Consider the following 25,422-nt stretch of genomic DNA (forward strand, 5'->3'; position numbering starts at 1 on the left):
GCTGCCTCACTTCAATACAGGCATAAGCATATGAACCCTTCAAAACAGCATATTTTTAAAACCAAACAGTTCATGTCAGAGTCACTTCAGTTGATATTTTGGACAATAAGCCTCTGTCTCATTTCAATATATTTTGACGTCAGCTTGGCCCACCTTGAACTGACACGTCCAGTGTATGTCCAGTGGAGAAAAGCTTAAAATTAGTCCTGTTATCCGTCTCATCTGGATAAACTGGGTTTTAGAAAAGAAAAGTACAAACACAGAGTTGCAAACACTTGATTCATTATTTATTTCAAAATTTAAACAAAGCAGGTAGGGACACGATGATGAATTGATACATTTTTAGATTTGTGAAAACACAATCAGATGCATGGATAATCCAGTAAGTAGCTGATTGCAATCTGTGAAATAAAAACCTGAAAAACTGATCAGGTGGAAGAAGTAATCAGATTATGAGATATTCTGGTCTCACTACAAAGAGGTAGGTGAGCTGGTCATGGGGACAGGGGTAGGCAAGCGTACTGTTTTCAGCGACATGAGCCAGGTTGTCCTTGAAGTCCTGCACCTGACAGATGTACTTGCCTTGGCACAGCAGCAGCAGCTGGTTATGAAAGAGGATTTTCTCCTGGTCGTAGTAGCTGTGTGGATACAGCCTTGTCATAGGGAGCGACTTGCAGTGGAGCCCTCGGTTTGAACATTCATATTGATGGGTGAAGAGAGTTGCCTCCCAGTGAATCGTGCTGTCCTTAAAGATCACGCTGTTGTGGAGAGGTGTGTTGAACGACTTGCTTTTGGATTGACCAGGGGCGGAGCTAATAGAAATGCTCCATGGCTCGGCGTTGTAGAGCCTCGGCTGGTACTCATCATCGTCTCTGTTGAACTGTGGGTTGGACAACATTTTGCTGAAGAGGAGAACATTAAACTTAAATGCTTTCAACATGTTATCTTGATACAGTCTCTTATGAGTGCCGAAAAGAGAAGAGTTGGACTCAAGCTCATACAGTTTCTCCACAGGGATCATGGGGAAACGAATGTGATTCAACAGGTCAGCCTGGGTGTCCAAACTGATGGAGTTGTCTTGCTCTTCGATCCAGCTCTCTACTGTCTGGAGCAGAAAATACTCATCTGGAACCACCAGGTCTGAGCGGGCTAAGATGGCTCTGATGAGCTCCACGGACAGGTCGGCCCAGGCTGGAGATCTCGTCAGGTTTTCATAGTTCCAGGCCAGGTACTGGATGCAGTTCTCCTGAAGAACCAGGTCCTCGGTCTCCTGTGCGTATTTGTAAATGGACACCTGAGTGTGAAACAGTGGGTCCTCTGGAAGGACTTTGGAGAAAAGCCGGGCCGCGCCCTCCATCAGCTGCTTTACCCCAAATCTAGAGGCCATCCAGTGGAGGCACTGCACAGAGGACAAGGTCACATCTATCTTGCGGGTGTAAATGTACCTATTGAGAGGAAAAGTATAGAATATGTATTAGAATTTTGAAGGACTTCTGAATGTTAAAGCAATACAAATCCTCTTAGTTTAAATATACCTAATGAAGGAGGTGAAATAGGGTTGGCAGGGTTGGCTGATGTCGACAGTAATGTTAGAAATCTCCTCTGAAGCATTAAAGAAAGGAAATTGCGAAAGGATTATTTTGTGTGCACAGATCGTTGTTTCCACCGTCTCCAGAGTCCCTTCCTCTTGTCTGTTTCCAGTGGCGCTCTTGACCAAGATCAGGAAGTCACAGCCGTTTTCACTGTCAAATATTTTTCCGAGGTCATCAGAAAGACTGAAACCGTGGTCCAGCAAGTGTCTAGAATCACCGGTGGGGGAATCAGTGCCTGGAATCACAAATCATTGGGATGAAGATTTGAGTGAAGATGAGCATGAAGAGCTGAGATCAGACATTATCTATTTTTGCTGAATCAGAGCTGTAGAAGTTTCTCCACCTACTTTCTGTTTCACAAATGATTCCAACATCCTCTTTGTGGGAGCAGTCAGTTACTCCCCAGCCTTTGAAACCACAAGTAAACAGATGATTCTCTGTGCCTTCACAGTTGATATCATCCAGCCAGATGGGTCCAGTCACTGTGCGATGTGAAATTAAAGAGAATACATTTGTTACTTGTTATGACAACAAACAGCACATACAGAGGGCCTCAAATAACAATTCCTCACTCATAACAATAATTTCACTGCCCTCTGGTGGCAGATGAATGGAAGTAAAGGGCACCTTCTCCATAGTCCTTGCCGATGACAACTGACTTTGCCCCGAAAAAGCGGAGCTGACGACACACCACCTGGGCCTCAGCCATGTCCCAGCCGTCGTCACACACTGTTCCCCATTTGCCTTCATGGAAGACCTCCACGCGGCCCTCCGAATTGCTCTGAGAGCCAAACAGTCTCAGGTCACCTTCCTGGGGCTCCGCCTTCCTCTCTGTGTGCAAGGACAGGTCATATTCACTAAGGCCCCAAGGTCTCAAATGAGCAAGGTCTAAATATGCAGAAGTGCTTAATGTGGGCCTTGCAGAATATAATCAGTATTAGCCTTGTTTCATCATTAATTTACTTGTTTTATACAAATGAGGATGAGGTGTATGAGGTGACTCACTGTGAAGGTTGAATCTGAATGCACTTCCGGTGACATGGGGAAGAAGCAGAATCCACAGAGTGCATATGTTTCGAAGCATCAGCATTTTTACCCACAGCTGCAAGACTCTGATAGATAGATAGATGACAAAAAGGATATGCTCTCATTTCTGTCCTTAACATTTTAAAATTATTATTTTGCTTCATGGTTGTGTGGTGCAGGGCTTATAGAATTCGTTTTTGTAATTGTGATGGCCGCAGCAGCAGCCACACACTGTACCTCGGCACCATGGTGGTAGCCTTTCTTTCCTCTGTTTAATTTGCTTTAGGTTTTCTTTTCTTAAAATGCATATACACAGGAAGCAGATAATAGACAATAACTGGACACAAATTAATTAGCAGATTTTATAGGTTATTTATCTGGAGTAGCTTTTGCCCACTTTGCTGTATTTGTCAATTTATTTTTAGAGTTTTCAGTTCCTGGGGAAGTCGTCTGGCTGGGCCATCAACAGGAGGTCCAGCTAAATTACACAGGCTTCAATAGTCTTCTTTACCAATTGGACTGCACCATGTTCCTCATAATGATTGGGAGAGACATTGTTTTGTTATTTTGATTTTTGGTTGTTAACCTTTTGACTACGGTTATGATATTGATGTTTGATTATTGTTCATTAGTTAATATAAGATAGCATTATACCGGCATGTTTTGTGGTTGTTTAAATGTCTTAATCTACCCCCCGTTTGAATGGCCTGATCAGCCACTATATATAGATATATTGAGGTCAGTTTGTGCTGTTCTCTTCAGTTCTGTCAGGTTGACTTTTTTTTTACCCAAATTTATTGTAAGATTATTTTTGCTTTTTGTAAATACATTTTTTTTTTTTTTCATAAAGCAGCTTTGTTTCTCGTCTTCCTGCTTTGTCCCTGACAATAGTAATATATAGGAATTATGACAAACAATAATAATAATGATTCATCAAATATTTATCTGATATCATAATAAGTGCATTGTTAACATACCGATTCTTTTAAATAGCAGTTATCGTCATTGTGACACCCTCATGTGCATGGAATTATTAGGTGAAGTTTAGAAGAAAAACCCTTAGATATTAAGAATCCACATTACCTTCTTCTTCTTCTTCTCCTCAGCTGTCTTGTTTAAAGTGTGTGGTACAAGCATCAACTCTTTATGTCCTTCTAAAAACAAGGGGGGTTAGAGCTCCACTTCTCCAATTCTGCTGTTTTCCCTAAGTTTCATTTCCCCCCCAAAAAAACAAGGTGTTGCAAAACTGTTCTTTTGTCCAAACGAAACCGAACACTGTCTGACCTTGATTTAACCAGTCATGTAGCAAGAAGATCCAAAATATGTATTATATAACAAGAACTCAGAAAAGAGGAATCAAGATTTTACTCATTTAGCACACCTCCCCGACAAAAAACACATTGATACAATATAATTAAATTTTTTCCCACAACGAAATCCTTCAAAAAATTTTTTTTACGAAGAATAAAAACAGGCTTTCAGTGATTCCCCCTGATGATATTAATGTTTGGTGTGTACAGAGTGATGCAGTTTGACATGGAGCAAAGGGGAAACGACCTTTGACCTTTTGAGAGTGTACAGTATGTGCATGAAAATGTATACTAATCACAGTCTGATAAATCAATCGTTAGTACATTCATTATAAGAAAGGCTACAGTACTGTTGAGGAAGGAGATGATGCACAATGAGAAATGCTGGTATTGTCAGTTCTGACACTTTCTCTTAGCCACGGTGGGACCACGCTTCACAGTCTCAGCCCACATGTTCTCCTGCTCGTACTGAAGAGGATCCTTTAAGGGCCTGACTTGTGTCTTTTGCAAACTTAATGAGGAAGCAGCGAGTGCATTAACTTCAACAGTGACTGGCTTGTAAACAAAATAGAACTACAGTGCAGTGGCCTCAAGAGCAAGTCTCCGAGTCCCGTTATATGAATTCCAAGCCTTCATACTTCACGTCGCCAATCTTGGTTTCAGGTAAAAGGATGTGGCCGTCAAGCGTGAAGGCCATGATGTACGTGGCTACCTTTTCAGCATCCTCCTCCGACTTGAGTGCCAGAATGATCTGGTCATCTGTGTTGGGGACAAACTTGAAGGAGGAGAAACCGTGAGTGGGGTTGAGAGGACCCACTCGAGCCACGACGATGTCTTTGAAATCTGGCGAGCAGCTGAGGGCAAGGTTCGTGGCGCGACGCTCGTCCGCCGTCTCTTCGTAGCGGTCTGTGCTGGCGCGGCGGGGGAGGAAAAACCAGCGCTGCAGGTTGTCGCTCCACGCTGCTGACTCGTGGATAAGATAACCTGCAGAGATTAAGTGAAGAGTAAAGCATAGATAAGAAAGAGAAGCAAATGTGCATTACACCAGATTTACATTAATTTACCTGGAGGCTCTATCCCTGCAGCGGACTTCAGAGATTTGTACCTGGGGACCCAGTTCTCGTGTTGCACGTCCCCTCTGAAGCCAACTACTTTTACCCATTCCGGGTTGTTGTTGACAAACACGCCCTCAGTCGTGGTCCACTCCTTCCCCAGACCACCAACGTACAGGTGCTCGTCTTTCACTGCCAGCCACTCAGCTTTGAACCCTATCAGGGGAAAGTAACAGCACCAATACGTTAATGTAAAAATACTCTATCATTATCATTATTGTCTGTGTTGTTGCGGCCTCAGAGCCAGGCGTAACAATCCCCCAGATATGTGAAACATGCTCCCAGAGAACAAATCTCAGTTCTTTTAATGTAATACTGACAACTCTCCTGTTTGTCACTGCTTTTAAATACTAACTATTTTTTTAACACTGTACTATTACTGCCATTTTTATAATTGTTATTTATTTATTTTTTCTATGCCACAGTTTTTAATTTAATTCTAAAAGCTTTTTTTCTTTTGTCTTATGTGGCTTTTAGAATTGATCACACTGACTTATGCATATTTGACGTGGAGCACTTTGATTTTTATAATAAATAATATTGGCAAACGGTTAACTATTGTTTAACTAAATTAAATTTAAAAACAGCATTTTGGCACCGTATCAGTTTTAGTATTAAAATACTAAACATACTAACATGCCTGAAAATACCTATCACATGACCACTACACTGGGCAGTGTGTGCCGGTGTAAACATTTACTCAGACAACAGCTTGTCTCTTACAGAAGAATTTAACTACATAACAGCTGATTGCAAAGACGACAGGGTCAGCAACGCTTGTCATTAATTTTCCATGTGGCGTCATGTGGTAGGAGTCTGACGAATGAGTCACATGACTCATGACTGAAAAGACCCAATCAGCAAGGTGTCATAAAAGGGAAGTAGTGTGGCGTATCTAGGTTACGGTAGCTAATGCCTTTTCAAACTAAAATGTCTGAATGTCGCCTTCTCCTTTGTGGGCCTGGAAGAGTTATGTAAATCAAACTATCTTCAAGGGAAATCTCTCATACAACTCATCAACATCTGAAACATGACATCAATCTCTAACCTGACACTTTGGTTTAGTGAGAAATCAGTGGAGAACACTGATTTAGACAAATAAGTCTAAATCAGTGTAGTGCAGTTTAAAATTAAAGTAGAAATATTTGCAAGTGTTACATTACAAGTACAGAACTTAAGTACTTCGCTACTTTCCACCAGGGTATTCAGTCAGGTTCTGAATAACATAATCGTAGCATACATGCTGACCTTTGGCAACGCTGCCATCGCCATCAGGTAAGATGACCCAGGGCACAGCTTTGTCCCCGTCAATGTGGTAGACCACGCCCGTTCTGTCATCTACGCTGTACAGCTTCCCGTTGAACACCACCAGCTCAGACAGCTCCATACCCCTGCCTTTCTCCGACAGGTGGCTTTCCAGCACCACCTTGTCCGTGTCCCAATCAATATCCACCTTGTCGCCACTCTTTGACACCAGCAGGTACCCCCGCAGCATGTAGCTGAACCACGTCAGCTTCTTGTCACTACGAGAGTTTGTGTCCAGGTCAGCGATGACCCCGATGCGGTAGCGCGTGCCCTGCGGTGTGCGCTCAGGCAGACTGAGAGGGTAGGTGTCATTATAATGGCCATCGGACTGCCGGGTGTCACCGTGGGCGGCTCGCCAGCTTTGTGAGTTGTTGGGGCGGGAGCGAAAGCCTGAGCTCAAGTGCATGAAGAGCAGCAGGAGTAAAGAGAGGGCGAAAGCCACGGCCACGATGGACTTCCACTTGAGGCGGAAACGAGGGTCAGTGGTGTTGGCCATAGAAGCCAGAACGGGGAGGCCTCCTACGGAGATGTGCAAGGAGTTCATGGGCTCATTCTGCTCCAGTCGGGTGTAGCCTGGGGGGGCACGCATGGAAGACAGAGGTCTGGAGTGACCTAAAGAAAATAAGAGAAAGACAGATGATGAGTTATAACCCACTTGCAGACCACTAAAGAGACGACGAGTTACGGCCTCATCTGTGGTGTTCACTCATTCAAAGTTTGACTAAAACTTCTTTCAGACACACACTGAACTGGAGTCAGTTGCTATGGGTCTTTCTCGGGAGATTTTCCTGCTAGCCCTCTAGTAACATCTCCAGAGAATGTCCATGTGAGGAATAAGTCGGGAGAATTCACCATTGCAATGACGTTTCTAACATGTGACGGATGCAAAACAAATGATGATTCAAACTTCTCCAGATAAAAAAGAGAAACAGTACACGTAAATGACGCCAAAGAAAATGTAAACTTGGAAAGATGACAAGGTTCGGGAGCTTTTGATGATAAGGGCCGACTCCAGTGTCGATGTGCTGCAAACAAAATCACTTGCGCTCTACAGCAGAATTTATACGTCATGTCCTGCCTCTACGCTCCACTAAGGCGTCCACCCCTAGCCTGAACGCTACGGAGATTTTCCTGCTGCAATCTTCATATGTGATGGACCAGACCCATTTGTCCAAACATTATCGGAGTTCATGCCTTAAAACTGCTCAAGTGGCCGATCTACGGATTACAGTTTATACTAAAGGTCCCACAGTAATTCTACAAGTAGGAAGAGCTAGTATCTAAACAGTATAACCTTTTCCAAACCTTTTTAAAAAAGCTAATGTCACATATTGTTCCTTTCAAAGCCTCTTCCACAGTAAAACTACATTATGTAACTGTAGCTGCTGTCGTCTCAAGGATGATCGTAAATGGCAAAAATATTTACTTTTGTTAAAATGTGTTAAGATTGTCTAAGATTTTAGCAGCCGAAGAATAATGTGGACATCAGGTAAAGGAAGGATGTGATAGCAGTAACCGCCTCCATGTACCGGACTGAGTATTGGTGTGTTTGACTCCTTATGGATGTAATGTTTCACTTCTAAAAGCAAGAAAGTATGATGTCTTCTTTTAAAAGTCACAGTCTAGGTTTTCACTTTTTTGGTCTAAAAATTCCTTAATCCTGCTGATGAGAACTGAAGAAAAATTTTCTTATAAAGTAAATAAGCTTCCTTTAAAGCACAACATCTGTCATATTTAGAAAATAAACCTAATCTTACTCACCTACTCTCCATCCGGGTTCACCTGAAATGAAATCTATTCTCGTGACCACAGGCAGATCAGAATTCACAGCTATATTTTACACGTCGCTAAGTAGTTCCTGGTAGGCGCTGACCCAAGAGTGTTAGCAGGGTTAAACATTACACGTGGAGAAGAAAGAAGTCTCAGGTTGAGTGAATATCATATGGCCTCTGGAGAAGCTTGTCAACGTGGAGGCTGGGAGGGGCGAGCTCAGTAACAATGAACTGGTAAACAGGTGGAACAGGAAATACATGGTGATAATACAGATGGCTGATGTGGCCTCAACAGTCACAAATCACGAAGAAGAATTTGTGATCAAACTAAAATGTTGAAGTTCAGCTTATCATTAAAGTCATTAATTTAGTAAAAAAAAACAGCTTCTCTACTCTTTTTAATATGTTTGAAATAATACTGATGATAATAAAAAATAATCTTTAGATTAATCAATAATGGAAATATTAGTTAGTTGGAAGAACGTTTTGGAGGCTGATGCTGATTTTAAGGAGTAAAAAGTGATTCCTCCCATAACAATTTCAAACCCTAATGACACAGGCCTGATATTTTACAGTTTCACATAAACTTAATTACAAGTAACTATGAATAAAAAGAAAAAAAACTGATACAAGCAAACATATTGAACATGGAAATGAGAAAATAAATATACTATAATACTTTTTTTTGCCTTGTGCATTCTAGATAAGAACAAAATGTCATATCAGCAAACATAAACACTGATTCTGTCTGTGAAAGGTTCATATCAGCCGATAACTCAATCAGGCTCTAGTCGTAGCCTTAACTAATACAGAACTTTATGCCCTGAGCTTAAATGATTAGTAAACGGCAACTATTTTGTTGCAATTTGAAGTTTCCAGCGTTATAAAGGTACACATTTTTCTACTTTTCCTATTCTTATATGAAAGAAAATTAAATATCTTATAGATGTTAATATTACAGGGTTGTTTTCATTTATGTTTTCTATGGGGTCTAATGTCTGAAGCTAAACAGTTCAAATGATTCATGGAAAATAATGAAAAGAATAATCAATAAGGAAAAATAATCAACCATCATAACTTTGCATAGCTGAAGAAAATTATGTTAAGAAGTAGATTCTTCATTCTAGTAAATAAGAGCGGGAGAGGAGGAATATTTAATTATATGATATTCCTACATAAAGTTAAAATAAAAACTAATGAGATGTATAAATTAAATTGTCACTGGTCTGAAAGCTGCGTGTTGTTCTCAGTCAGGCTCTGTCGCCTTTAACTCGCAGCTAAATGCCTCTAAACGTGGCCTCGGGAGCGTCACACACACTGTGGCCTGAACACGACTGAGGTTCTCTGAAAGTAGAGCAGCCAGTGAAAGAGTCTTTCATGAGCGAGGGCCCTGAGCCAAAGAAAACAGCACATTATGACAGCAACATCAGGGCCCACACACTCCTGGCAAAAAAACGATCCTTCTCTGAAATGCACCACCAAGTGGCTTGTTGGTTATTTAGCTAAAAACACTGTCTCACAGCAACAGAGTCCAATTTGAACTTTAATTTACTAAACCAGCTTACCTCTTCGTCTCCTCCGACCAAAACCCTGAGCCGGTGTCATCAAATTTACCTCCACGACCAGCCCTGAGCTCTAATGTCTCGTTCTGCTCATTGTTTGTGGTGCAACTATGACAAGGGCTTGTTCTAGAGCAAGTGAACTTTAACTGGACTCGGAGGATTACGATTCAGTCCAAAGGGGCAAATCTTGACGGAGGCCAACCAGTTAATGAGGTCGCCAGTTCATGGAGTGGCCAGGCACCAGAAGTCAGGAAAACATTTGCACAATAACTTCACCTGCGTAAAGGTGAAAAGCCTCAAACCCTGCAGGATGAATAGTTAAAAGGAAAACCTGTGGCCACTATAATGACTTGATCACTGCATAACAGGTAAACTCCTGTGACGCAATGAGCCTCGAGTGCTCTGACCAGACCGAGGCCAGAGATCGGCCTGATAACGACGGCAGAGCAGTGAACTCTGGGGCCACGGGAACCTTCACTTACTCAGACTCTCTGTAACATTAACTGATTGAACTCCCTCTGGCCTTCAGTCCAGAATAAAGCATTTAAAGGAACTGCAGTGAGAACTGCAGAAATCATCAAACAAGACACTTGAGACTTTCTCAGTACAGCCCAGCTGCCTTGTTGGTTGGCCGATAAAACTTTTGGAAAACATTTTACATGAAAATAATGTTCATTATCTTTATTCAAGTTCTGTATATTTGGTTGAGTTTTCTTTCATTTATAGTTTAAATTGTAATAAAAAACATTTCATATACGTTTGATAACAACATCTTAGGGATCATTAGCAAATATATATACAATATATATACACATCTGCCTATATATCAGTAACACTAATAAGCATTACCCTAATATTGCTATCAGCATCAATCCTTTAAAATCCATATGAATTGTTTGTTTGTATATGCATCTATTAGACTGTAATGTGTCTACTTGTTACTCTCTGTGCCACTGGGACACTGTGCAATGACGATAAAGGCTTTGATTTGAATATCGGTCGGGCAAATTCTCAGAGTCAAATTGATGATTTCCATATATTTTAGGTTGTGCTGTAAAAACCTACTTCAGTCTTAAATGCTTGATTACAAAGTTCACTGACACTTTCAGGGAGGTATTAATTCAGCCATAACAAACTTGTTTTCTGCCGAGGCTGTAGTTTGCTTTACACTGGGAGGTGTTTCTAATGTGCCCAACCCATCGGCAAACATGAAGGCAGAAGAAGACAAGAAACAGCTTCTACTACAACTTCATGAATAATTATGTATTGGAATTAATATCAATAACTCCTGTTTCATTAGATCATTGAGGCCAGAGCAGTCATTTATAAAATCACTAGATATTTATAACAGTATTGTAATCTCCAGATACTATACTAATCAACTCTACTAACTGAAGACTGAATTATAGTGACGAGTCGTTCCTAACAAGGAGGATTTACGGGTGTGAAAATGTCAAGTGTTTCTGCTTTGAGCTCCGTGAAGGAGGACATCTGGGATGGTGGGCCTCAAGGGGAGAAGATCAAGGAGACAGCAGTGTGTGTGTGTGTGTGTGTGTGTGTATACTTTTTTTTGTTGCCTCTTTAGGACTTTCTCCAGCATAAACACTGACCTTGTCAGGGCCAGTAGACCTCATGGGACCAAAGCTCAGTCTTTATGAGGAACAACTTCATTCCTGAGCTCCTGGTTACATTTAGGGATTAGATGTGAGTTGTGGTTAGGTTAAGATTAGGGTTTGGCAAGAATAGGTAATAGTTACGGATAAGATTAGGCCGTCTACAATTAATATAAGTCAATTCAAAGACTTGTGTGTGTGTGTGTGAGGACCAGTTTGAGCCCACAACCTACAGAGTGAGGACATTTTGGCCGGTCCTCACTTTGTGACTGCCCCCCCCCCTTTAGTGGACTGTTTTGGGGTTAAGACTTGGTTTTAGGGTTAGGGTTAGAATTAGGCTTAGGTTAGGTTAAAGCTAGGTTAGGCATTTACGTGTGATGGTTAAGGGTTAGAGCAAGGGGCTAGGGAATGCACTTGAATGAGTGTCCTCACTAGGATATAAGTACAGACGTGTGTGTGTCTGTGTGTGTGTGATGCCATAAATAGTTCACATTTAGCTGTAAGGCAACAGTTGCACATCAAGGACCAAAAACAGATGTGTGTTACACTGAAAACATGATTGTTCATGTGTCTTTGTCCAGTGATATTTAAGTATCTGTCCTTTAGCTGCAGACCCCTGGAACTCTACTACTACTACTCCACTCGTCTACCTCTCCTCCACACACACACACACACACACACACACACACACACACACACACACACACACACACACACACACACACACACACACACACACACACACACACACACACACTTGCAAGTGGGATGTTTGTGTGTTGGATGTGTGTTTTAGCTGGTGTCCCTGCCCTGCCTGCAGCACAGAGGTTAACACACACACACGCCAGCAGACCTCAGTGGGCAGACTCACTCACTCACCGCAGATGTTAGATGTTGATCCGCAGCTCACATGTCAGTATTCTTCGGCTCCTTCTTCCTCCGTTGAGTCGATCAGCACAGACGCGATCATTACTTCCTGTATACCGATGACGACGGCACCGTGCACTGCCTGCGCGCGCCCTGGATACAACAGGCTCTGTGGAACGCTGCCTTCGCGTGCACTCGGAAATATGAAAACTGCAAACCAAACCGTACTGTAGATAGAGGTGAAGGACATGGCAGCTCCCCAGAAGTGTAGCCAAGAGCGTCTCAGGCTACTTGAAATGAAGCATAGGATAATAAGCATGCAAGTGTGGAATAGTGAATGGACCAGGGACCCAAAGGGTGAGAGGACCCCGGGTCTTATGTCTGCAGAAAAACTCAAAAATCCAAAATGTTAAGAAAGAGATGCAAAATGACCACACAAATGTAATCTTGACATGTTGCACAGCTTTGTGGCTTTTCTGCTAAACTGCACCCGTCAGTGGGGAAATTGTGTCTCCAGGATTTAATGACTGAAATATGACACTTTGGATCAAAATGAAAACAAAAATCACCCATTCTTATGGTAAATGTTATTCCCTTTCTATGAATCTATTTCGTCGTGTTTAGCTGCACTCTCAATGTAGATAGTTGGCTAGTTCAATGAGTTTATGTTGTTTATAGTCTAGATATGTGAGAATATATGAATCATACAGCATTCTTATGTAAAACATACATACAATACACTGGCTGTCTGTCATTGCACCATTATGGTGCCGTCTACACCCTCCACAAGGTCTCCTACACTCACCGACACAATCACAACTCAAATATTTACCAAGGGAGACCACAGCCCTGCAGAGTCCGGCTCCTTCTCTACAGGAGGATATAAATCACCAGAGCTTCAAAACCAGATCAGTTTTTATTTGACACACCTTGTGTTATACAGAGAACTGTATAAGGCACTTCAATGGGGGAATATTGTAAAGCATGTGTAAAAAGGTACGATTACAAACAAGGAAAAGCAAGAGGGGAAAAGAAATGTTGAAAACAATGGTTTGATTGTCATGCACCTGGACTGAAAGGATTAGGTAGGATAATAAATATTTCATTTTCCACAACACTGCAGAATTCCTGAAATCAAACATGTGATGAATCAGTTAAAGAATAAAAAGTGAAACTGAACTAAATAAGGCACATGGACTTCTACAGAGGTAACAGACAGAAATGGTTTGGCTACCTCAAAAATAAACCCCCTTAAATAATAAACTAAAATGTTGGATTTAAACCATCACAACTAACATTAAATCAGATATAGGAAATTAACTGCTCCCAGCCTCAGTGCATAAAAGCCATTTTTTCAGTGGTTGGTGATTTAAAAAAATTAACAAAAACATGGCGTAACAGTGGTTACAGAGGTAACATTTTCAAGGCACCCATAGATTAAATAACGTGGGTTTGTTTTATGAGCAAAAACGCACAAAGGAAAATTTTAAAGGGACCGATTTCCTGTTTTAAACTGCTGCAAATGGATTTGACATTCAAGAAAATGTGTACTTAACAGTAACATATTCATAAAAAATTTTTTATGCATCTGAACAATGCAAAGCAGATTTCCAGACAACAAAATATCCCTAAACTGTTTGTTGATTTGTGCTTTGACATTAGCAGCTCTCAAATTGCACTCAAAAATGAAACTAAATAAAGGAGCACAGGAAGAACTACTAATGTTTTGGTACAAAGAAACAATGGCACAGTCATCTTTACTCTTAACAAGACATCTCCTAAAAAGATTAGATCTTTAGAGTTCACTTGCTGTCTGTGTGTGTGTGTGTGTGTGTGTGTGTGTGTGTGTGTGTGTGTGTGTGTGTGTGTGTGTGTGTGAACAACTGTGAACCCAACAGCCAAAATCGACCAAAACTTAAAACATCGGAACGAACTTAAAATGCATCAGTGCACCCAAAAATATGCAAACACCTTTGCAGGAAGAACATTGGAGTGCAGAGAAGCATCCAGGTTGTAAATGAAAACATTGGCACATGTCTTTACTTGAAAAAAAAAAAGAAAACTCCCCTGTTCATTTCATGCGTTTGAATCTCAGTCCTTCAATAAGCTGGAGGTTGGTAGTCCCCTGGTTGCTCCTGATTGTGGGAGAAAGGTGACTGCTGGTAGCCTGTGGGACCACTGGGGTAAGGGGCTGGTGGGTATGGAGTAGTGTGGTCGGTAGCTGGGTCTCTGTAGTCCTGCTCAAAGTCATTCACGCCCTGACGATACCGTGCATACGCAAAGTAGGACGAGAGAGCCTGTTGAGAGAAGTGTGAGACAGTGAGTGTATTGTTTTCACGGCCCTCAGCTTTAAACCAGCTCAGCTCTGTGCTCTCAAATTAAAAACCTTTATTAGTCAAATGACAACCACCCCAGGACAAGAGGATGAGGGGCTTACCCAGGTGATGATTGAGAAGAAGGAGAAGGCCACAATAGCCCGTGCAGCATCACTAGGGAGAGCAGACTGATCGGGAGTGTGGGACCACTGGCTTGCCAAGACACAGAAGCAGATGAACCACAGAAATGTCCAAGCGGCTATAAAAACAAACAAACAATACAGCTCACAAATGTCACAACAAAATACGATGACAACATTTACCTTAACTGAACTGCTGCACTTCCTGTTTTTGGGTACATTTGCTTTATTTTAGTACAACTCCAGTGAAACCAGACTCTCACCTGAGAAGCCTAAATCTCCTATGACAATGTATTTTCTCTCCTTGGCGTTGCTGATCTGTGGGAAGTAGGCGTCCAGAACAAGGAAGACAACGCAAGCCAGGAAGGCCAGGACTCCGATTCCCACCCCGTAGCTGCAGGCACTCTCGTTGCTGTTAAAGATGCATTTGGCATCTTGCTGTTCAGCTGAGTTAATGTAGCCCTCTGCTGTGATAGTTGCAAATACAACAATGGAAAACAACTGCAGAGAAGAGACACACAGGGTTAATGCCAGGAAGTAAAAAGCAGCTGCAGGGCTGCGTGACTCCTTTCCCATCACATGATTCACATCACAATGAAGCTTTCACCATAAAAAGGAAACAAAAGTCAAATTATGTTAAAACATCTATTGAGCCACTTCACACAGTGGAGCTGAGCAGACGACCCAGGGGAATTTCAAACCCTGATCTATTTCAACACTGAGAGTGGAGATTAATCCATCAGTCGATTAGATGACTGACGGTAAATGAATCAGCAACAATTTTGGTTATCAACTACATGTTATGGTTTATCCAAGCAAAGGTGGTACATTTTCTCCTGTGAAGCATCTCATATATGAAGATTTCCTGCTTCTCTGTGTCTAATATAATTTCATATGGAAGATCTTTAGGTTAAGAATTGTTAATCAGTCAAAATAAAGATATTTCAACATGGACTCAGAACTTAAATTGAGTATTAATTGACAAAATCAAATCAAACTCTTATTGATTGTTCTTAAATCCTCTGCAGTTTTGTTTTTCTGGATTCAAGAACTAGACTCAAACACACAAAAAACTGCTTTATAGTGTTAAATAGTTTTTTTTTTTTTTTTACGTTTAATAAACTACGAAATATGTCAAATAAAAGAGACACAGCAGCAGCAAATAACTATAAACAGATGATGGAATACGCGAATGTACAAGTAGACCCTGTGCAGAAGTGTTTGAATAGTGTTTGTATGTTGTTAATAAAGTGAATCATCCATCTTGGTGAAATGATGCGTTGGAAAAGTTTGCATCGCAACAGGTGACGCGGCTGCACGAGTGCAATTTCCTGATGGTTTCTGAGGCTGAAAACACCAGAGACCGAATCAATCAATCCCCATCAAGCTTTCTACACTTGAAATAATCACTGGTCTCGTTTTTAAACCAGAATCACTGAGAAAAGCTATTTAAAAGCCAAAGTCATCCCCCATCTGGTGGCGGTTAGTGCGGTGACACAGCAACAGGACGTGCTGGCTAACGTTAGCCAACGTCTAACTGGTGCGACGGCAACAGACGAAACTGACACATGATTAAATGTTTATCTGAAGTTTTAAGCTTCGCTCCTGTTCCTGCTCGGTCTCATTACACCGAGCAGCCGCGTCACTGGCCGGCCAGTGTCGAGCCCGGCAGCGCACATCTGTTCACACGGGGTCGGTCAGATGACAGCTGGCTAACCCTGGTGCTAACTGTGATGCTAACGCAGTGACGGTCTCACTCACCCAGCTCAGGCAGCGCAGGATGGTCTGAGGCTGTCTGACAAAGTTCATCACATCGAAAGCACCACCGGCCAAAGAGGCCCCGTAAGCGCTGGGCTGCATTTCTAGAATGAAAGTGATTATCGATTATGAGCTATCGATGGCTCGAGCCGCTGGACGATCAGGAAACTTCCTGTCAAACTTTTGGACAGTTTCTTTTTTGACAGAGTGAAGCTTCCTGAAAACTTTACTGAGCCCGCCCCCTGCCGCGGTGCGTTCAGGTGCTCCTCGTCAACTGCGGACGCTAAAGTTTTCACCTTCACTTTTGTTCCTGCCCCACAAACTGGAAAAATACACACCTGTCCTTTTTCAATTTTAATAAAGTGGTTCATACTTTATCCTTCTTTAAATATTCATCCCTAAATCGTTTTAGCTTGCCAATCTTCAACGTGATGTACAAACTTGAAAATGTAAAACATCCCTCTCTCTTTACATCTAAAAATAAAATATCTACCATGTCTAAACTCATTAATGAATCCGTTGTCAGTCTTCTTTTAATTTGCACTTCTTTCTTTCTTTTTTACCACATTATTCTATCTTCTGTGTCTGCATGAATGGACACTGATTTGAATAATTAAATTTAGCATTACAGTTTCTCTCTGTGGCCACTAGCTGGCAGTAAACAATCAGGATTCTGAATGCACTCACTTCAAGAGACTGCAGTTCAAAGTAGCTTCAGGTTGATAAAACAGCTTAAAACCAGACTAATGCTTCCACGTGAAACTTTCAATAACACTATGCACTTAAAATGTTAATGTAGACATTGTGTACAGATATGCAGGCAGGTAATGCTGGGCACCAATAGCAAATAAGTCACAGCTGTGTTGAGAGAAAGGGGGAAGACTAAGAGACACAGGAAGTGAGATGTTTTTTTGCCAGACTTTGACTGCTGCTGCCATCCTCTTTGTCTTTCATCTGCATCGTCTCTACATTTGTGACATTTGGTGACGAGGGGGTTGATAACCCAGCAGCTCGGTGATAAGGTTCAGACGGAGGACGTGTGAGGATTTCAACAAAGAACAGTGAAGATTGCTTGACTTAACATAGTGGGAGGATAAACAGAGGAGGCCCTTTATTGTATGCAATTTCAGGTGATGAAGAGTGATCCTCTGGGAGCTGTGCATTTACAGTAAAATTTGATTATCCGAGAGCGTGGGGCACAGCATGAGCTTCAATGTCAACATTTGTCAAATGGATTCTGATTCTGACTATGAGTAAGTTCACTTTCTGACTTTCTGGTTTTTAACTTCTTTTACTTATGTTTTTAGATACACTAAATGTAAATCAATTGTTTGTCTGGACACAACAATGATGGGCCAGTATGCACATTTCAGAAATCTGAGGTACTGTATGAAAACTGGAGCCACTCTGTACCTGCAGCTTCAGCCGATGACAACTCAAAACGTTTAAGCTTCTGTTTGAAACTGTACATGCTCCTGTACTGAGGGTGCTCGGTGCTTATAAGTTCCTCCGTTGGTTGTTCTCCTGCAGGAATCTCAGAGAAGGTCAACCAGGTCAGGGCCTCATCCTCAGTGAACCAGCAGATAGCACCCAGGGGTCCCCTGAGACCCTGCAGTTGGATATGATTGAAAGCACAGGTACAAATACAGATTGTTTACAGTTTAATGCAACATAAATCTTTTGAACTTTGAAAAGTTGATCCTGCAACCCATTCAAAGTAAAGATAAATGGTTCTCTTACACTTTAGTTCCACTGGTCAGTGTTCAATTAAACTCTCTTGAAGGACTCAAGGGTATGGACGATGCATTCTGAGAATATACCACCATCCTTGCATCTGATAAACATGTGCAAAAATACAGAACGATAATACAATTATTGCTGCTCTGAAAATGTTTCTGTCTGAAAATGTATTTCAGAGAGCTGGTCGTCCTCAAGTGACCACATGAGGGATGAGGCTCTTGATGCTGAGCAGATCACATCCCTGCGGAGGCACCACTGGTCAGCTGCCACTCAGAAAGTCCTCTCTCACATGCCGAGCTGCACCACTGGTGAGCTGAAATGTGTTTTGACTGTTTAAGTTGTCGTCTGACCTTCTGTAGCAATTGGTAAGATGAGATGAAAGTTTCCATTGAAAAAGTCAAATCTGAGTATTCTCCATTGTCCACACAGGGAAACATAATGCTGCAGAAATGTCCAACAAGAGGGACCAGCTGGTGTCAGACCTCCGAGGCCTCGCTGTGAGAGAGGGCATGCGGAAGCTGCGGGCAATGCCACTCAGCCTGGGCAATAAGATGGAGCACAGGTACATGCGACCCTGGAAACATGAGGTTGCCAATAAAATAGAATACATACAACTGCGATAACACATTTTAAATAACTCCCTCGCCTGTCATTTACTAGGCGTCTTGCTTTCAGTGACATAGCTGAAGGTTCATATACCAGCAGAAATATTCCATGCCGCAGTGGTCACTGTGGGCGCATTTCAAGGGTGAGTATTAATGTTGTGCTTATTCGCAATGAGGTATAAATTATTGTGTGCATCATTCGTGTTTTTCTCCCCTCAGACTTGTCGTCACTGCCTGTTCAGCTGCCTCACCATCCTCGGTTCCCTCCAGCTGTGGAATTCAGCCATGAAGAGGGTGAGCGGACGTTTCGGAACCGGAGTGCTCTCCTACTTCCTGTTCCTCCGAACCCTCCTGTGCTTGAACCTCCTGCTCTTCGTCATCAACGGCCTGTTCGTGGTCATCCCTCAAGCCATCTACCCTCCTCCTGGTTATAACTCGAACCTGGACACTTTCACTGGCCTTGAGCTTTTAACGGGCACGGTGAGGTGGCGTTAGGTCAGAGCAGTGTAGATATGTTTATTCCTTTCTCTTGAACCGGATCTCTTGTTATCTGTGGCAGGGCTACCTCTCTCAGAGTGTGATGTTTTATGGCTACTACACCAACACCAACATCACAGTTTGTCATGCTACTCATTCGACCCATGGTTGCCACACGGTGCCATACAACATACCTGCGGCCTACTTCCTCACCATCGCCTTTGCTTTCTTCATTATCTGCATCATCCTGGTATACAGGTTTGACCACCAGAGAATTATTCATGCATTTATTTCATTCCAGTCCACATGTGCTGTAAGTTTTATGGCTATATTGTTCCTGCAGCATTTCCAAGTCCTTTGGGAGAAGTTTTCACGTCCTCAAGTCGAATGGTAATCTGGCAGTCAACGTTTTCTGCGCCTGGGACTTTAAACTAAGCAAGAAGACGTCTGTCAGATTTCAGTCAGAAAAAATCAGCAATCAGCTCAAAGTATGTGGTCACTTAAATATTCCTTCAGACTCACTTTAATGTGAAAAGGGATAGATGGCAGAAACCCTGACGATGATTTTTCGTTTCCTTGTCAAACCGAAGCGTTAATGTGAGGTTGTAAACCGTTAAAAAAATGAACATATCATTATTTTTTTAAATCCTCTGTAAAACTGAGAACAATCATTTTGACAGACTGAGCTCACTGTCAAATGCTTAGTCACTATAAAAAACACCATAAGTTTTAATGATGCATTTCACAGCCAGACTTCTCAGCCTGCACACAAACAGACTAAAGGTGGCCATTTTCTCACAAGGGGAAGATTTTTAAATATCTAAATCGAATCATCAATTGCAGCTGTCACATAGAGCTGAGACACAAATGTTGCTGGCTGAATATCATTCACGCTGCTTTTTCAAACAGGAGCTCCTGTCTGAGATGATTACAGGAGACAATGAAAAGAGCTGCATCCAGAGACTCTGCCGCCTCATCGTACACTTGCTGGCGTGGACTATGTGTCTGGCAGGCATCTGCCTGGGCGCCATGGCGGTCCACTACATGTCAGAGGTGTGAGAAAACTTGTGCAAAAACGGAAGTGCAGCCAGACACGACAGAATTCATGTATATATGCAAAACGTATGAACACTATATTACAAAAATAACCCTAATAAGTTCCTTCCTGTGCAACTTATTTACTTCCCCTTTGTCTGTCCTAGCAGATGTTCTAGATGTTTTTTTTCTTCCTGTTATTTTATGAAAAACTATGTGAAATGTTACACATACAAATATAAGAGGAAGATACGTGTTGGACAAAAAATGTTTCCCCCCGTCATGTCCTTTAGAAGTTGGGACCTCCCATCTGGCAACACACTTCTCAAAAGTTTCTGTTGAACAAAATGTGAAGTCAAAGTTGAACTGTCGAAGATTTAAACACAGATAACACAGTGACACTGACATTTTCAGGCTTATTCCTAATATAGATTTGTCTCGTGTTTCCTTCAAATGAGCATCATCAGATTTTTTTTCTTTTCTTTCAAAAAACTTGCGTTTTGCATTCTTAATAATAATAAACACAGTTACGCTATAATTATTATGCTTTGAAAGCCCCCAGTGCAAGTTAGGGCTCTGTGGTCTCAACCTGGTCTCTGTAACAGTGAGAACGTCTCTGCTGGAGGATCTCAAAAAATGCAAAGATCTCAAATATCACCAGGAGCCAGTATAAAAAGGCTAAAAGGGGTGTATGTGACTACTGAAGCAGAGCCGCTGAGTTCTGAACAGTCTGTACTTGTTCCAAATGCAACATTCATCAAGAAGCGAGTAGATAAAATCAAGTACGACTGTTTTGCCATCTCTAGGATTTCAAAGATTTTAAATATAGTTCTGAGGTCGGGATTTCCTTGCAACAGGCTTATTATTATGTGACGGGTTATTGGAGTAAAGCTTGGTAACACAATTCATTCTTGGCTCATTGCCTGTGAAGCAGATTAACATACTTTTTCCACAGCAGCCAATTTGACTTCTCTTAGCAGGAAAAGCCAAGATGGAACTAATAAAATCATTCAATCAATAAATTCAAATCCTGGTAAAAAGATTGATTCAACTTTACTTTTCCTCAACAAGGTGTTGGTCTGCTGTGAATTCTCTGTTCCTTCACAGGCCACCATTAAACCCGTTGGAGACGCTAAGGGGCTTCTCTTGTCTGCAGTGGTGTCAGGCATCAACCTGCTCCTCCCAGGCCTCTTCAACCTGTGTGCGTGGGTCGAGAAACATGACTCACCCAGTGTCTGTGTCCATGTCTCCATTTTCAGGTGAGACAGAACCATGGAAAAAACACACAAAAAAAAAATCACAATCATTCATAATGACTAAACATTCATCTTTTAACAATAACGTACTTTCAAATGTTCTTTGATTATTATTATTTCATTGACAGAGACAGTTTTCTCTTTCACAGGTTTTGATTAAAGATAAACCAATGGATGGCAACAAGTTGACTTATTTTTTTACTATTTACTTGGTCTTTTCATTTGGAGCTTTCAGTGGATAAATATAATTTTGGAAGATACAGCTCTAAGCACCATATTTGATATATTTGGTGTTTGAGATCAGTCTCCTAATACAAATTGGTAGTAAAAGAAACTGCTGAAATATTATCATAATATATTTGAATCATAAAGCTTGCTTTGCAAATGGATAAAAAAAAGTCAGAATTTTAATCATGAAACCCATAAAACAAATTTTGGAACATAACAGCATATACACCCCACACCATTGAGCCCATATATTGAAATTGGGTGTACAGGTGTGGCTAAACTGAAAATGTGCTCCAGTAAGGTAAATAAAAGTACAATGCCATTATGAAATGGCGTAAATATACTGCATTCAATTAAATTCTATAAAAGTTCATATAAATAGAAATGAAACAAGCAACAAGTACTATTTAGATTTACAAAAACAATAAAATTAAACAAAATACACAAGATTATCACATCTTGTATGTTTTATAGTGAAACCTTAAGCTGCTTCTGTCAAATGGAAACTATGTTGTTTCAACATATTCTTCTCAGGAACCTGTTGTTGAAGATCACTATTGTTGGACTGCTGTGTTACCGCTGGCTGGGGAGAATAGCTGTGGAACCAGAAAGGCAGAATATCAAGGTTCAAACAGTCCGATTTCAAACCACCATAATTAAAGTTTGTAGTTGGTGTAAAGAATGTTGTTACAACAAATAAGTCATAAAATAGAAGAAGAAGAAGAAGATTTACTTTTATTGTCACGTAGAGGTCAGATATACCGTTCTATCTATGCACTCTTACATGTGGCTCTCTGTAGTTTCTATGTTTTGTTTTTTCCCTGGTAAAAGGGGGTTGTTTCAGTAGTTTTTCCTGACTTTAAACTGAGGGTTAAGGGCAGAATAGGTTGCTCCTACTTAAACACTATGAGATAAATTTTGATTGTGAATATGGGCTATAAAGAAAATTTGATATATTGCTATATTTAGCAGATATGCTACTTTTGTGAAACAACATTGAGTCCACTTTTTGCAGATTGTCCACATTTATGTGTCTCTGTTGTCCACAGTGCTGGGAGAACTTTGTGGGACAAGAAGTGTATCGCTTGCTCCTGATGGACTTTATCTTCACGTTGCTTTACACCTTTTTGGGAGAGTTCCTGTGGAGGCAAGTTGGTTCTCTGCCCGCAAGTCATGTACCTTTATTTTTCTGAAAGCATTGTTCTCAGTTAAGCTAACCGCCATCTTTCCTCCAGGCTCTTTTCCAAGCAAGTGCGGGGAAGGAACAGAAAGCCAGTGTTTGACATTGCTCGTAATGTGCTGGAGCTCATTTATGGACAAACTCTTACTTGGTCAATACACAGCATTACACCACATTTTGGAAAGCATCTTAATTCATAAGAAAGGTGAGTTAAACATTAACTGGTCTTCTGTTCTTCCCAGGCTCGGAGTGCTGTTTGCTCCACTTCTACCCGCAGTGCAAATTATAAAACTGCTTGTGCTGTTTTACATCAAGAAGGTCAGTTTACAAAGTTCGTCTCACAGTTGCTCGCTGTGTCTTTTGTAACAAACAATATTGTTTGTCTGCTTTGTTTAACAGAGCAGTCTGATGGTAAACTGTCAGGCCCCCAGAAAGCCCTGGAGGGCCAGTCAGATGACAACACTGTTCATCACTATGTTGTGTATCCCGTCATTTGTCAGTGCTGCCGTGGTTGTCACTTATACAATTTGGACGTGAGTGAAATTTGCATATCTTATGCTCGCAAAGTTTCGACACCAAAAGAGTGAATGCCCCTCTTTCTGCAGCACATATTTCCTTAAACACCTGCTGACAGTAAAACATTTTACACACAATACTACCACTCACACAGGCTGAGGATTTTCTGCTTTTCTTTCTGGTAAAAGATCCCTTGAAAAGACCAAAACAAACAAAGATCTTTACCCACTGATAGGTGTTTGGACCAAGTTGCACACACTCATAACTATCAGTTTATCAGTTATTGTTTTTGTAAATCATGGTCCATGAACTATCTTCTAAGGTATCAGTGACAATGTCAAAAAATCTGTATTGCAATGTTTAAGAAAGTGGAAAGAAAATGTTTGCTTATAACTGCAGCACTAAGCTGTTTAAAGTAATTATTATTCCAAAAGGAATAGTTTTGCCAAAAAAATCTCAATTATAGTCCTGTTCTTTATAGACTTGAAGACACCATGAAAAATAGAATAACCATGTCAAACATAGTTTTTTCATATATCAGTGTGTTGCTGTCCAAGACTGCGTCATATACTCTCTTGTTTAAATTCACAGGATTAAACCCTCATCAGGGTGCGGACCTTTCAGGAATCTCGACACAATGTTTAAGTCAGGGAAAATGTGGGCCCAGGAGCTGAAGGAGGCCAACCCAGTCTTGTCTTGGCTCGGCTGGGTCTACAATTCTCTGGTGGAGAACCCAGTTTTCTTATTCCTCGCCAGTGGAATCTTTTTGTGAGTTTCCAAAATCATTTCTTTTGCCATATTATAATTTGATATGTAGGTTTTGCTGATTTTATGCTGCTAGCAGAGCCTCAGATTCTCCTTGCATAGAATTTGAGATTAAAATGCAACTTCAGGTGACTGTATCTATAGTTTTGAATGCATTATGATGGTTATATTGAGAATCTGCGACCTTGAAAACATTTAACAGTTGTGACCTAGTGTAAAAATGATCTATATTTATGCTCTTTGAGTTTAAATGGATCCTTTGTGCTTTTTGTTGTTTCAGATTGGTGATATACTTTCACGCCCAAGTTGTTGATGGCCAAAGGAAAATCATAAGTCGGTTGGAAAATCAAATTGAAAACGTAGGCATGATCATTTTCTTTAAAGAATGCAATGAGTCTAGAGCAGTGCTAGCCCTCTTTAGCAATAATGCTAACATCCTCACAATGACAATGCCAACATGTTTAATGTTTAAAACGCCCACCATCTCATTTTAGCATATTACCATTCTAATATTTGCTGATTGGCATGAAACACAAAAAACGATAGGGACTGATTGGAATGAGATTAGTATTAAACCATACTGGACTATTTGAATTTTTTACCGACTGATGGCGCCAGAGGGAAAAATGAAATTGAAAAGTTAGAGGCCATTCTGAGTGGGACATAAAGGTCTGAACCAAATTATGTGCAAATCCATGTCGAAGATATTTGAATTAATGAGTGAAAACGTTGTGGTGGCTGAGAAACTACAAAGGGATCGCCACAATCTGTACAAATCACTCTTCTGTGCTAGCATTGCTAAAAATGCATGACAGCTGCATGGCAGATCGATATTGAATTCAGTGTATATTGTGTGTATGTTTTGCTTTTATTTACAGGAGGGTAAGGACAAAAAGTTCCTTATTACCAAACTGCAAGCGATTTGTGAACAGAATAGTCTGGTTTCTCATTGATAAGGTGGGTGGTGTCATTGCTGTATATATTATTGTGGATGCAGTGTATCTTTTCACTGTTTTAAGGATCTCATATATATTCCTTTTTCTTGTTTTTCAGGTTGTGGCTGAACAGCCCATCAGTGACACCTCTGATCCTATCTCTGCCAAGATTGTTGTTGTTTTACTCTATATATACTGTACATATATTGTTTGTATACTATATGCAGAATTATGATATTAAATGTGTTGTGTACAAAGACAAAATACATTTACTGTTATTTGATTGAGTGACCGCCTTGAAGTGTTTTTGGGA

At 41.0% G+C, this 25,422-nt stretch overlaps 4 protein-coding genes and 1 long non-coding RNA gene across 10 annotated transcripts; 1 reads left to right on the top strand and 4 right to left on the bottom strand.

The window, feature by feature from the left end:
- Positions 1-265: 265 nt before the first annotated feature.
- Positions 266-3,842, bottom strand: LOC109638726 (galectin-3-binding protein A). The gene is made up of 6 exons (XM_020101842.2): positions 3,702-3,842; positions 2,598-2,704; positions 2,220-2,423; positions 1,940-2,074; positions 1,536-1,827; positions 266-1,445 (listed from the first exon to the last, which is right to left on the bottom strand). Exons 2-6 carry the CDS (start codon positions 2,680-2,682, stop codon positions 446-448), a joined length of 1,716 nt encoding a protein of 571 aa, XP_019957401.1. The 5' UTR covers positions 2,683-2,704; positions 3,702-3,842; the 3' UTR covers positions 266-445.
- Positions 3,843-3,968: 126 nt separating this feature from the next.
- On the bottom strand, positions 3,969-12,311 carry cant1a (calcium activated nucleotidase 1a). Of its 4 annotated transcripts, XM_069524793.1 has the most exons (5): positions 12,172-12,251; positions 11,290-11,360; positions 6,289-6,957; positions 4,993-5,196; positions 3,969-4,912 (listed from the first exon to the last, which is right to left on the bottom strand). In XM_069524793.1, the coding sequence occupies exons 3-5, from the start codon at positions 6,932-6,934 to the stop codon at positions 4,542-4,544; spliced, it is 1,221 nt and encodes a 406-aa protein (XP_069380894.1). In that variant the 5' UTR covers positions 6,935-6,957; positions 11,290-11,360; positions 12,172-12,251; the 3' UTR covers positions 3,969-4,541. The 4 variants fall into 4 exon arrangements, with proteins under 4 accessions (XP_069380894.1, XP_019957403.1, XP_019957402.1 ...); XM_020101844.2 differs by lacking the exon at positions 11,290-11,360 and having other exon boundaries at positions 12,172-12,311; XM_020101843.2 differs by lacking the exons at positions 11,290-11,360; positions 12,172-12,251 and adding an exon at positions 9,683-9,812.
- A 745-nt stretch (positions 12,312-13,056) lies between these two features.
- On the bottom strand, positions 13,057-16,650 carry syngr2a (synaptogyrin 2a). Its single transcript, XM_020101889.2, has 4 exons — positions 16,376-16,650; positions 14,878-15,115; positions 14,597-14,733; positions 13,057-14,456 (listed from the first exon to the last, which is right to left on the bottom strand). The coding sequence occupies exons 1-4, from the start codon at positions 16,472-16,474 to the stop codon at positions 14,259-14,261; spliced, it is 672 nt and encodes a 223-aa protein (XP_019957448.1). The 5' UTR covers positions 16,475-16,650; the 3' UTR covers positions 13,057-14,258.
- Positions 16,651-17,444: 794 nt separating this feature from the next.
- LOC138407690 (uncharacterized) lies at positions 17,445-18,292 on the bottom strand. The gene is made up of 2 exons (XR_011241020.1): positions 18,113-18,292; positions 17,445-17,981 (listed from the first exon to the last, which is right to left on the bottom strand). It is a non-coding gene; the product is annotated as an uncharacterized lncRNA (long non-coding RNA).
- LOC109638674 (transmembrane channel-like protein 6) lies at positions 17,503-25,373 on the top strand. 3 transcript variants are annotated; one of them, XM_020101764.2, is made up of 19 exons: positions 17,503-17,625; positions 17,903-18,009; positions 18,289-18,420; positions 18,542-18,674; positions 18,773-18,860; positions 18,937-19,197; positions 19,277-19,452; positions 19,538-19,682; positions 20,104-20,247; positions 21,337-21,488; positions 22,248-22,338; positions 22,763-22,860; positions 22,949-23,044; positions 23,136-23,211; positions 23,293-23,426; positions 24,001-24,177; positions 24,455-24,533; positions 25,053-25,131; positions 25,228-25,373. In XM_020101764.2, the coding sequence occupies exons 1-18, from the start codon at positions 17,576-17,578 to the stop codon at positions 25,125-25,127; spliced, it is 2,214 nt and encodes a 737-aa protein (XP_019957323.1). In that variant the 5' UTR covers positions 17,503-17,575; the 3' UTR covers positions 25,128-25,131; positions 25,228-25,373. The 3 variants fall into 3 exon arrangements, with proteins under 3 accessions (XP_019957323.1, XP_069380892.1, XP_019957324.1); XM_069524791.1 differs by having other exon boundaries at positions 18,788-18,860; XM_020101765.2 differs by lacking the exon at positions 20,104-20,247.
- Positions 25,374-25,422: the final 49 nt, after the last annotated feature.

Source organism: Paralichthys olivaceus, chromosome 5, assembly GCF_024713975.1.
Source record: "Paralichthys olivaceus isolate ysfri-2021 chromosome 5, ASM2471397v2, whole genome shotgun sequence".
Lineage (NCBI taxonomy): Eukaryota > Metazoa > Chordata > Actinopteri > Pleuronectiformes > Paralichthyidae > Paralichthys > Paralichthys olivaceus.

What these genes read in the sequence shown, in the direction of transcription:
- LOC109638674 (XM_020101764.2), top strand. Translation starts at nt 17,576, where the DNA reads ATGAGCTTCAATGTCAACATTTGTCAAATGGATTCTGATTCTGACTAT. An exon ending in GGATATGATTGAAAGCACAG is followed by an intron (nt 18,010 to 18,288) that starts GTACAAATACAG and finishes AATGTATTTCAG; the next exon opens with AGAGCTGGTCGTCCTCAAGT. An exon ending in TGGAAAATCAAATTGAAAAC is followed by an intron (nt 24,534 to 25,052) that starts GTAGGCATGATC and finishes TTTTATTTACAG; the next exon opens with GAGGGTAAGGACAAAAAGTT.
- syngr2a (XM_020101889.2), bottom strand. Translation starts at nt 16,474, where the DNA reads ATGCAGCCCAGCGCTTACGGGGCCTCTTTGGCCGGTGGTGCTTTCGAT. An exon ending in TCCTGCGCTGCCTGAGCTGG is followed by an intron (nt 15,116 to 16,375) that starts GTGAGTGAGACC and finishes TCTTCTCTGCAG; the next exon opens with TTGTTTTCCATTGTTGTATT. An exon ending in AGGAGATTTAGGCTTCTCAG is followed by an intron (nt 14,734 to 14,877) that starts GTGAGAGTCTGG and finishes TTGTTTTTATAG; the next exon opens with CCGCTTGGACATTTCTGTGG.
- LOC109638726 (XM_020101842.2), bottom strand. Translation starts at nt 2,682, where the DNA reads ATGCTGATGCTTCGAAACATATGCACTCTGTGGATTCTGCTTCTTCCC. An exon ending in ATTCAGATTCAACCTTCACA is followed by an intron (nt 2,424 to 2,597) that starts GTGAGTCACCTC and finishes CCTTGCACACAG; the next exon opens with AGAGGAAGGCGGAGCCCCAG. An exon ending in CGGCAAGGACTATGGAGAAG is followed by an intron (nt 2,075 to 2,219) that starts GTGCCCTTTACT and finishes CACATCGCACAG; the next exon opens with TGACTGGACCCATCTGGCTG.
- cant1a (XM_020101843.2), bottom strand. Translation starts at nt 9,722, where the DNA reads ATGACACCGGCTCAGGGTTTTGGTCGGAGGAGACGAAGAG. An exon ending in TGGTCGGAGGAGACGAAGAG is followed by an intron (nt 6,958 to 9,682) that starts GTAAGCTGGTTT and finishes TATTTTCTTTAG; the next exon opens with GTCACTCCAGACCTCTGTCT. An exon ending in CGATGGCAGCGTTGCCAAAG is followed by an intron (nt 5,197 to 6,288) that starts GTCAGCATGTAT and finishes TTCCCCTGATAG; the next exon opens with GGTTCAAAGCTGAGTGGCTG.